This window comes from Anthonomus grandis, chromosome 12 (genome assembly GCF_022605725.1).
Source record: "Anthonomus grandis grandis chromosome 12, icAntGran1.3, whole genome shotgun sequence".
In the NCBI taxonomy this organism is placed as follows: Eukaryota; Metazoa; Arthropoda; class Insecta; order Coleoptera; family Curculionidae; genus Anthonomus; species Anthonomus grandis.
This window is the reverse complement of record NC_065557.1, coordinates 28,912,452-28,925,213: the sequence shown is the minus strand read 5'-3', so window position 1 is coordinate 28,925,213 and position 12,762 is coordinate 28,912,452. Positions and strand designations below refer to the sequence as shown.

The 12,762-nt window shown below is 28.1% G+C and overlaps 1 protein-coding gene across 1 annotated transcript; it reads right to left on the bottom strand.

The window, feature by feature from the left end:
* Window positions 1–8,719: 8,719 nt before the first annotated feature.
* On the bottom strand, window positions 8,720–10,416 carry LOC126743039 (tubulin alpha-1 chain-like). Its single transcript, XM_050449963.1, has 2 exons — window positions 10,249–10,416; window positions 8,720–10,127 (listed from the first exon to the last, which is right to left on the bottom strand). The coding sequence occupies exons 1-2, from the start codon at window positions 10,249–10,251 to the stop codon at window positions 8,778–8,780; spliced, it is 1,353 nt and encodes a 450-aa protein (XP_050305920.1). The 5' UTR covers window positions 10,252–10,416; the 3' UTR covers window positions 8,720–8,777.
* Between the last annotated feature and the right edge of the window lie 2,346 nt (window positions 10,417–12,762).

The window sequence follows — 12,762 nt, the reverse complement described above, 5'->3', positions numbered from 1 at the left end:
ATAAATGAAATTTTATATATTGATGGAATTGTTATAAGAGCATGTTTTGACATATTCAGTTTTTTTCATCATTTACATGCCTTTTTAGTAAATCCAAACCAAGAATTTTTGCATTTACTTTATTTTTTTAAATAGCACATTATTGGGAGCAACCGCACAAAATGCGGTTTCTTTTTCACAATAATTTGATATGATTATCTTTTAAATCGGTTGATAAATAAGGCCATAAGGAGAAAAAAACTAAGTCACATAAATAAACGCATTTAATTAATAAAAATAGCATAGTACATGACATCTTGTTGTAAAACAAGTAGTATTATTGCTTTCAGAATATTTTTTTCTCTGGAAATACGTAATAACCAACCAGAAGTCCCATTTAAAATAATAAAGTTAGTAGTATATTAAATATAAAATATAAAGTTAGTAGTTAGTTAATATTATCACTTCCTGTTAAACCGGAAGTAATGGAAAACAATAAAATATATCCCTAAACCCGGTACATAGGGTCATAAAGCAATTTCAGGACAAATTAATTTCTTCTAAATGTCAAATATAATTAGACTAAGCAAGTTGGCAAAAGTCTATTTAAAATGATATGAAATGTTCTTTTTTTATTATACAAACTTATAAAGGCCAATATTATATTTAAGCTTTTAACAAAAACAAAAATCCACTTTTTTATGTTTATTTTTTAGATATTATCTATTATAATATATGAAACTTTTATGTTCATTTCGTCCATTGTTTACCAAAAATTCATCAAAAATTGTAGATTTGAACTTAAATTGTTTAAAATTTACTTAGTTAACGTAACTGTTTAAATAAGCCATGGCTTTAAAGTATAAATACCAAACATGAGTACATATGTAAATAATTGATTGATACAACTTATTGTGCTGCCCATACCAAAGAAAAATATTATATTTTAAAAATTATTTAAATTAGATCCTTACATAGGGTGTCTGTAAAAGATCTTTAAAAAAAAACAATTAAATTTTTAGAGCAAAATTAGCTGATTTAATATTTAAATTTTAGTATAACGTTGCTTAGTTTGAGCACTATATAGCGCTGAAATAACAATTATTTTAAAATCATTTTTCTTGATAAAATCATACTCATAGCATAATCATCATTAATATGTGTAGAATCAGTTAATATTGATCTAAAGAATATGTAGTAAGTTTTTGTAAAATTTTTTTATAGATAACCTATTTTTCTAGAAAACCGTAATAAATCTAGTTCACAAAATACTCATTAATTTTAGAAGTTTTTGGCTTAAAACGTGCTTCGATTTATTTAATGAACTAATTAATTTTTTTTGCGATATATGTTTGTGTATTATAGAGGTAAAGAGGTAACATATTAAAATAAGTATATTTAAATATGGTAATTTTAGAAAAATTGAGGATTTAGATTTTCTAGAAAATTTCGTTCAAATAATTTGTTAACCTAATCGATATGAAATCATTTTCCAAATAATTATAAAATAATAAAAAAAAATTGAAACGCCATGTCTTATGATGTTGTTAAAAGACTAATAAAGTGGGAATTATTAATAATGAACTTAATAAACTAAATATAGTAGCACAATGATTTATTTTTTCACAGAAAAGTTAGAAACGTGAAAAGAAAAGTCGTAATTTACTTTTTAATCTAGAAATACAATTTTTTTTCAAAATTATTAAAACAAAATGATTTTAAAGTTATGTTTTGACTAAGTTTGTTGGGTTGAAAATCTTAATTTCCAAAATTTATGAAAATATGTCGTTAACTTTCATTTTTGTAATATTTTTAAAGAAAAAATGGGTTTCATTTCTACAATCAACTATCTATAATTCTAGTTGTACGTACTCAAATTCCAATAATTAAATTACTCGAAATTCTTTCTTACTTATGAGCTTTAAAATAAAAAAAACATCTTTTTAAAAATATTAAATTTACAAATTTATTTTAAATTATTGGGATTAATAATAAACAATAAATTTAATTCAACATTTGCCAAAATAAATGAAAACCAACGATTACCATGAATATATTTTAATAATGCAATAATTTTTTTTACTTATATGTAATTCTGTAATTATATTTTTTTATTTTGGATCCTTGAAATACTTATCATTACAATTCGAATATTTTGCGTCGTTACAAAGGTTTTTACAACGCTGACAATAGGTAATGTAACTCTAAACTTTTGTACAAATTATTAAGACTAAAATATAAATTCTTAGAAGAAAAACGGATTAGGCTTATGATTTGAAACATGTTGATCATGACATCGAATTTACTGCTAATTATTAATTTGGCCTATAATACTGCAACCCTATTGCTATGGCATTTTAAGCTTTTTCTTTAAATATGCATTTCTTTTTGTCGCTTAATAAAAATACTGTAGTTGTCGCTATTGACTGCATGGAACATAAACTTTCATCCACATATTTTTTTAAAATATCATTCAATCAAATTTTCAAAGAAATGCTTTAAAAGGAAGCAAGCTTATCTTTTTAAAATCTATTGCGTTATAACAGTTGTGTAAATTAAATCTAAGGCGCCTTAGTATACTAACTATCAAATAATTTATAACTAATATTAATTAAAAAAAAGTATTTAAGTAAATTAAACTAATTGCCTCATCCTCTCAAGCTGTATAGTTTAAATCTAATATACGATAATATTAAACGATATTTCTGATAATTTGTTATAATAGTATTCAATATTTAGCGATATTTACTCTTCCCATAATTCTATTAATATTATGGAGTCACTGAACCAGTAAAGTATTATGTACTCTAAACTTTATATTCTTCTGGGAAGGCTTAAATAATATTAATATTAAGCCCTACGGCTCACATTTTTAAATTATCTGATGATAACTAAGGAGCTAAAGGCGATCGCCATATAATTATTTAAAATACACCAAATATAAATTTTGTGCATAATTTAATCTTTTAAGTACATTTTTTTTATCATAACTTTAATTTTATTTGTTTTATATATCATAATTTACCAAAATATGCAGGTAGAACAACTGTGCTAAAATATTAATTGTCAGAAAAATATTAAACAAAAAAACTATATTTCTGGTTATAAACTAGAAATATCTTGTTTCCACCTATATCTAATCCATGAGCCATCGTTTTATAAAAAAATAAAACGGTCTAGTTATAATGAATATATAGGCGGTAGTTGACCTGTTACATAATGAAAAAAAGGACACACACTTATAAATCGTGTGCACTAAATTAGCAAATCTGTAATATTAAATAAAGTATATTACTTTGAAATATAAAAATGAATGACTCACTAAAAAGCTACATAGCTTTAAAGCATACATTTACTATATACATTTGGCCATATTAAAACAAAATTAAACATTTAATATTTTGGTGCATATTAAATGTATAATGAAAACGGATAACAAAATTTATTTTAAAGCTTTTTCTTTATCTTTATTTCTATATGTATGTTAGTTTTAAGTTATTAAAACTTAATTAATTTTAGAAAATTTATAAATGTAATTAATTCTAAGTAGTTAAAATAGAAATACAATAATTAATAAAACACTAAGGTATTACTTAAAAGATCTGGTTTAAAAGTCAATAATAATAAATATGATAAAATAATTTTTTATTTTTTTTTTACAAAGATTTTAATTTTAATTCATAAAAGGAGGAACTTAATATAGTAACATTTTATTTTATTTCCATTGACCCCATATAGCTTAAATATTAATTTGTTGATCAAAATCATACCTTTAAAATAATATATTTAAACTATTGATGATCGGCATTTAGTAATTTAAGGTAAAAAGTATTAAAATATTACTTTTTAAAGAATTTCAATTTAACGTAAATATGTATTTATTTTGTTAATTATTAAAATATATTTGCTTATACATTCGATATTGATACTCTACCTAATTAGTAAATTGTTAAATTAAACGCCATTTGCTGCATTTTATAATAAGTATCATAAACCTCAATAGTTTTTCTGATTTTATCATTATATGTCTAATGTATAATATATTTTTATTTTAGATTAAGTGACAGAAATAATAAATATATACATTAAATAGATAGAATTAATTTTGTATTATTATTTTAAGTATATAATATTTTATGTGGTGTAAAAACTATTGTGATTAATATGTAGTATTTATATTTAATATTAATTTATGGAGAATTTATTTTTTTTTTTATTTTTAATAAATATTAATTATTTAAAGATGTCGATATTTTATTTTTAGATCTTAAACAAAATTAATATAAAAAAGGTAATTGCATATGTTATTTAAGTACATATTTAATATCCTTAACTTTAAATTAAGGATACTAAATATGAAATACATATAAAAACAGGTAAGTTCATCAGATATACATACCATTTGTCTATGGTATAAATTATTTTTTTAAATTACGTTAATTTTATGTTTCCCCTTATAAACATTGGTATTATAAAAACTAAATAAATTATTACAAAATGATAATTTTATTAGCAAGTTATATTATATTATACAATATTTTTTATTAATTATATAAATATATTCTCTATATTTATTCAAGTTTAAGTAAATAAAAAAAAATTAAAAGCAATAAAAATTATATAATACCATATAGTTGACACCACATAGATTTAACGTTTGTCAAAAGAAAAGGATATTCTATATATTCATAAATAACTCTATTTACTTATTTTAATTTAAATTAACCCTATATGTTACCAAAATGATAAATCAGACGATGAATTGAACATTATAGACATAAGCAAAACGCATACATAATTAATATGTCTTGTGGTGATAATGTATAGTTAATATGTATAATATAAGTAGAACTGTGGCCAAACTTAAGCCCTGAAGAACTTTCGTCTTTATAGGCAATCGTAAAGATATTTTCCCTTTTACTGCAACCACCAAGTTTTGTTAATCGAGATAGGATCAATTATTAACCAACTCGAAAGGTTTTGAATGATTGACTTATATAAAAATCGCTATTTTTTACTGTTCGTACCTATAAAACTGTAAACATCTAGAACGCCAAATATAAAAACTAAAACTATTCTTAAACATGATTGTAGAGCTTGAAATCATCTGCAATCTTTGTTACTTCTAAAGTGTATTGAGGCAATTAAGATTTCATTAATCACTTAATTCACAAAATTCCCAAACTACCCTCTGACACTGGCCATTTGACTCGTCGTGTAAATGATGTTCCCCTACCTATTCCTACGTCTTCCCTTACCAAAAACTCATTAATTTACATAAGTAAAAAAATTCACAATCATGTTCCTCTGTGTGTTAGACATATATCGGATGTTAAGAAATTTAAGAGAGAATTAAAGTCGCTTTTATTGGCTAAGGCATATTATAACCTGGATGACTTTTTTAATGATAGGTTTTAACCTTGGACATGTTGGAAAGTTTTCTTTTTTTCCTTTTTTCTTCTCTAGTTTTGTCAACAAGTTTACCTTTATTTAGTAATTGATTGTTTTATTTAGTTATCTTTAATTTAAGTATGTTCAAAAAGTTTTGTCTTCTTGTGTTTAATTTTGTTCATTGTTTTGTCAATTTTTAAAATTGTATTTGTGTTTTGTTTTTTTAGCTTGTAGAATGCTTGTACACAAGATAATTCTTACGTAATATAGCACATTTTCTTTCTTTTTTTCTTTCTTGCTATGTAAGTTTTATCTTAAGTAATTCTATCAATTCACCTGTACTAATCAATATTAAAAATATAAAATTATAAAATCAACAAGAAATAAACTATAACAAGTATAAATAAAATAACTACAAGAAGAACATATGTACACAATTACAATAGTACTTATTAAAGAGCAACATAAAATCTTCAATGAACATAAAACGACTAAGATAATATGACACAAATACATAACGCGACTATAATATTTGGTATGGATACAGGCAAAACAGGTTTTTATGCAAAGCTCGATTTCAATTTTCTATAATCAGGTTCAAAATAAAGGCTTTTACGGTTTTTTTAAACTTTGCTCTGAAGTGCATTATTTTCTTTACACTGGTGGAAAGCAGAATAAATAGTTTAGGTGCCACATAAGAAATGCACTGTTGAGAGACCCTATTAGATTTTTCTGTAAAGCTTAATTTGCATTTTTTTCATTTGTTGGTCTTTCATTTATAGAACCTGCTTTACTTGTAGAATTAGCTTATTATTTTGGCTTTATTACGTATAAATGATCAAAATTGTTAGTTATTATTAATTTGTACTTTTGGAATTTTCTAATTTTGTAGTTTTTAGTGTGTGTTGTAAAGGTAGGTGTGTTGTAAATATTGTGTACTACTATTCACACATATTTTTAATATGTAAATATTAAAGTAAGTAAATATTTATGATCAGTCAGCAGTTTTGAAATAGATTTAATAATAAGGAGTTACCGTTTAAATTTTTAATTGAAGATCAACTAATAAAGTTTACGTTTCTAAAGTAAAAGCATTTTACCGTAAAGCTGTCAAATTTTCTTATTGTATGCAATAATCGTTAAACAAGTAACACATTCTGAGAGTAAAAGTATTTATGGGTCACAAAAAACAAAATATTTACAATAATATAATGAAAATATAGATGAGATTCAGCCATTTACAGGTAAATGGATATTCCACTTTTTGATTAATATTTTTCTGTGATATTCTATAATTCCACTTATACATATAAAAAGTATAGGTATTTATATGTATAATAAAAATGTAGAATTTGCACTTTTATTATATTTAATGCCTGGTCATGCAGCCTAATTACATACTGCATCACAACTGTTTATTAATTAATTGAAAATTCAAATTACGAGACAGTTTTTATAAAAATATCTGAAAATAGTCTTAAAAGTAAAACAGATAATTTCATAAGTCTTCCACAACAAAAGAGTGAAGTTTAATTTGGTCGGATATTGGAAGCCGTGACGAAAGTATTCAAAAAGAAAAATAAACAGCCAGCCGGCGGCGGAAATTTCTTAGCGACAGTTAAAATATTTCATATTTCTGACATCCAGCAGGAAAGTTAACGAATATAACAATTTAGAATTCATATCACAACTTCAATAGAGTTCGAATGCTGGCAAACATACATTCATATTTAGGGACCGTATCGATAGAAAATTTATTTTCGGGGAGTATTTATTCGGCAAACTAAAGGATTTTTCTAATATTTTTCAATAAGGTCAATTAAATATTTTTTTCTTCTACCATCTGTAAAGTAGTTAATTGACGTAGTTTTAGGATTTATATTACATATCTTATTTATGCAATGCAAAAAAAGTTATGTACTTAAACTCTAAGGTAATGGTCAACACACAAATCAAGAGTTTATATGTTGTATTCTGTTTGGATTGTGTGCTTTAAAAATATACGATTAAAAACAACAAGAAATAGCAATGTGGCAGAGATATACGCAAATGCATTCTTAAATTGCATTATACATATAAATATAAAAGAAAATAATTTACATGACTTATGTGTTCAACAGATACAGTGCTACATTGATTATAGAAGGCGCTTTTGACTACACATTATGTAAATAAATGAAAAGAGCTGCAAGGAGAGTACAGTTAATGGAATAACATGCAGGTTTGGCTGGCACGCTTAAAAGCACATTAGTAAGCAGTGACTTGCCTGAAATCAAAACCCGGGTAACAAAAGGACGCCATAAGAGAAATAGACAGTTTTCTCCTTTGAAAAAGTAGAAGATATGTAGACAAATCAATTAAAATAGCCAGATAATAATTCTCTTACAATAGTGTTATTTATTAGCAGGCAGTCATTACGGGAGCTTAGGATCTCTAACTCTTAAAGGTAGAGAATTTGGTCTGTCGAGAGTAGTATAATAATTCTGGAGCTTTAATTATTTGAATTTAGCTGAAAAGAATATTTGGCTAAAAATAAAAAGTGTTTGGGAAAATGTATTAAAAAATTACAAATTATCATAGTCAGTCTAGAGGAGGTACCCTAGGCTAACTGTGGTACAAGTTTCATAGGCGCAGAATAAATTTTAAGTTAATTATGATTTTTTAAACGAGCCCTTTAAAATGCAAAAAATAACATAAAAAAATTTATTACGTTGCAACGCCGCACGGAAATTTTTTAAACGTTAAACCATAGTAAAGTACTCTTTTTGCCTCACATTTTAGTACTATAATATATAAGGCGTACCATTTAAAAAAAAATCATATTTTATAGTAACTTTTTTGTGACACACCCAGTATACATAAAAATATTTTTAGTTCGTAGGTTTTTGTCAACCTCACAACTTTGCTGTAGAACTTTTTGCTCTACCTGGTATAGTTAAGGCGCTATATTAGCTGTACACCTTGTTGGCACACCCTGTATATTTTATGGTTTACATTTTTTCCAAATAAAACATAAAAATATGAAAATTCGGAGAAACTGCAGCAGATTAAATAAAAAAAACATTTAATATTCTCTCGACTAATATTAATTTTTGGAATAAGGTAAATTTAATTAAATACAAATATATTTTAAGCCATTTTATATATAGTCAGGCAGTGTAAAAATCTCTTAAGAGGCACCCTTTATGTTAAAACCTTATTTACCCGAGTAAAATTATTAACAGACAAATAATTAAGCAATTAAAATTTTCATATTTTAACATTTGTATTTATTTTTTCCTTTTTTAATGTTCCTATTAATCTCTCATTCCATTTCGTTCTGCGTTCACACTAAAATAAATCACTTAAATACGATATTATTTGTTTTTATTACAATAAAAATGCATAGCAAACAGTGAAATTATATTTTAATATTCTTCCCCGCCTTCGCCCTCGCCTTCTCCAGAGTCCATACCAACTTCCTCATAGTCCTTTTCTAATGCAGCGGTATCTTCACGTGCTTCAGAGAATTCACCTTCTTCCATACCTTCACCTACGTACCAATGAACAAAAGCTCTTTTAGCATACATGAGATCAAATTTGTGATCCAAACGAGCCCAAGCCTCAGCAATAGCTGTAGTGTTTGACAGCATGCAAACAGCTCTTTGTACTTTTGCCAAATCACCACCAGGAACTACTGTTGGGGGTTGATAATTAATACCAACTTTAAATCCAGTGGGACACCAGTCGACGAACTGAATAGTACGCTTAGTTTTAATAGTACCAATAGCTGCATTTACATCTTTTGGTACTACATCTCCACGATACAACATACAGCATGCCATATATTTACCATGCCTAGGGTCACATTTGACCATTTGATTAGCTGGCTCAAAACAAGCATTGGTAATTTCGGCGACAGATAGCTGTTCATGATATGCTTTTTCTGCAGAAATTACTGGGGCATATGTGGCCAATGGAAAATGAATTCGAGGATAAGGTACCAAGTTAGTTTGGAATTCAGTAAGATCGACATTTAGCGCGCCATCAAATCGTAGGGAAGCCGTAATGGATGAGACAATTTGACCAATTAAACGGTTTAAGTTGGTATATGTGGGACGCTCAATATCCAAATTTCTTCGACAGATATCATAAATAGCTTCATTATCAACCATGAATGCTGCATCAGAATGCTCCAAGGTCGTGTGTGTTGTTAGAATGGCATTGTATGGCTCTACCACTGCAGTTGATACTTGAGGGGCAGGATAAATAGCAAATTCCAGCTTAGATTTCTTACCATAATCAACTGATAGTCGCTCCATAAGCAAAGAAGTAAATCCGGAGCCAGTGCCACCACCAAAGGAGTGAAAAATTAGAAACCCTTGAAGACCAGTACATTGGTCAGCTAACTTTCTTATTCGGTCAAGCACGAGATCAACAATCTCCTTTCCGATAGTGTAATGACCCCGTGCATAATTATTGGCGGCATCCTCCTTCCCGGTGATCAATTGTTCTGGATGGAATAGCTGTCTGTATGTGCCGGTCCTTACTTCGTCAACTACGGTGGGTTCTAAGTCCACAAAGACTGCTCTGGGTACATGTTTGCCTGCTCCAGTTTCGCTGAAGAAGGTATTAAAGCTGTCATCACCTCCTCCTACAGTTTTGTCTGAGGGCATTTGTCCATCTGGTTGTATTCCATGTTCAAGGCAGTACAACTCCCAACAGGCATTACCAATTTGAACTCCGGCTTGGCCAAGGTGGATAGAAATACATTCACGCTGTAAAAGAAACGAGTATTAGTTTAAAGGTATTAAAGGTATATAAATATAATACCGACATCTTAGAAAAAAAAATTTAATATATTTTTTATCTATAAAAAATGTTTTTAATATAACTCACCATGTTTTAGGTAAAGCAAAACTTTTCACTGCAAAATGAGGCGAAAATGGTATGGAATGGTTCAGAGAAGCTCCCAACGATGCTTTCCAAACACAGGTATTGACACTTATGATTGTTGTTATGAAACAACTAACGATTATCAATTTTTTAGATCAGCCTACTATTTCAATGTTTAAAATAAAACTGTTCAGAAAAACATAATATTAATACTGAAAAAATACATTTAAGTCAGATTAGGTTAGTTTTATATTATGACATTTATCAAAGTGCGAGTACCCTGTTCCATTGTTAAAACTCTATTATACATGTAGATCAAGATGCACCAATTATAAATTTGAACTTATTTGTTAGGAAACAGACTAATACAGGGTGTTATAAAATTCGGTGCAAATATTTGAAGAGCGTATTAATGGAGTTAAAATTAGACTTTTTTTCCTATAAACATGTGTCATGCGTCATCACGTAGAATGCATTCCCTCAGACCTACAGCCCGCGCAAATTGCTTGAAGAAAATCTATTATTTGGAACACTGACTACAGTTATACGTCAAGTCTTTTGGAAATTTGCAAGTCCTAAGTGTTTTGGGTCCTCTTGATATTTTCCGTCCAAAAATGGTATTAACCCAATTTCAGGAAAGGATTTAGGGAAGCTTACCATTTTGATGGCCCATATCTTATGTTTCCAATGTAGAACGCTAGCAGATTGTCAGAATTTTAATTAGTTTGTATGCAACCACCACTTCTCTATATATTTGTGTTTTGTGGCACACAGTCTGGCGTGAGAAGAAGAGGAGAGCCTTTAATGCATGGCGGGCGATCATTATTTGAATGATAATATTGTGAATTTGGTGTTAAAGAAATAAATTGATGATTTTAAAAACTTGTTTTAACAATATAAATAATGAAAGAAAAAAATGAAAAGACCTGCTGAGTACTTAGCAGGTCATCTAGCTATAAGGTCTGATGATGCTTTATTAGCGAAACATGTTACCTGAATAATACATATAAAAAGACATTTTGAGACTGAGACTTAGAGTTTTCATTTTTTCTCGAGTTACGTAGGTCTCTTTGAGATAATGGACGAGTTCTTTCAATATAAATAATATCCAAATGTTTCCTTATAACATGAGTTCTCAAATTACAAAAAGTTGAGAAATCCGTTGCATATTCCGTGCAATGTGTCGCTATTTTTTTCATAGCGTATTGCGGTATTTTCAAAATTTAAAACAAACATATTTTTTAAAACACAAAACTCCCACTTCAATAGATAATATATTTGGGGTTATATCAAAAAATCGATCAACCAAGATTTTGACATACGTCTGCCCGTTTGCCATTGCTCAACTGTGAAATTTTGGTTTCGATACAAGAAATATCCACTTGTCTTTATCACAGGATATTTGGGCGATCACGATACTGTATGAGGTGTTTACGCGTTATGCTTAGCAATGGGGTTGAGCTAGAGCTGTTGTCTCTACGGGTCACTCTTTTGGGAGAAGTCAATTAGTTTTATTTTTATTTTGGTTTGGTTTCGATAAAGAATAGAGATGGAACTAGATTGCTGGTAGTTTTGTTGCCTCTACAAAATAGAGGTTTCGGTTTGACTATTTTAGTTCAGTTTAATAAAATTAGTGGTGCCGAAAAGAGTTTGAGCAGCGTGCGGTTAATTCTTTTACCAAGTAAGTTCTCACAGGCGCTGCCATTTGTAGCCAGTGGTATTTTCCACTTAGTTTGAAATGTTCTTGAGGGAAAAGGCATGCTCATTGGAGGATTCGAAGTTCGTGCCCACTACTCACTCCACTCATCGAATTTAATATTGACTCACTGAATTCACATTGGAAGAGGGCTACCAAGTCAGTTTTATTCCTCTCCTCCAGGATTTTTTTTTTATTTTATGGCTTAAGGCTTAAAGCTATGGGCTTATGGGGCTATTTACGTTTTTGCTCTATTTAAATCCATGAGCAGCTATCAAGGGGAAAAGAGTTGCTGTTACTTTGCTGTACCTGAGGAAAAGGTTTTGCTATTGCTGGAATCATTTTGCCTTATAACATTAAGTCATTTGCCCACATTTCACTATGGCTGTGCGACTTCAAGTTGGTTCAACGCAATGACCACATCTCTATATCGCCCTGGCATGGCGGTATGACTTTACTGTAGTTCAGCCCATTACCAATACCTCAAGTATTAAGAGTGGCTCTAACTGTACTGGTGAAGTTGGTGACACAGATCTACTGGTATCTAAATTATTATTAACTTTTTCTTTTATGATTATTTTTTTTACTTACATTACTTTCGTTACAAAAATTCAAATGTATTATTTATTTTATCTTCTAGGTTATGAAATGCACTCATAGTAAATTACGTTATGATTGACTGCATTTATATAATATATAGCGGTCTTAAACATTGTAACTTTTATTAAAATTTTACCATTAATATTGGTGTAATCACTTAAACCTATATTAAATTTACGTTTATCGATAATTAATTCTTTTGACTAAGTTTAATATTGTAA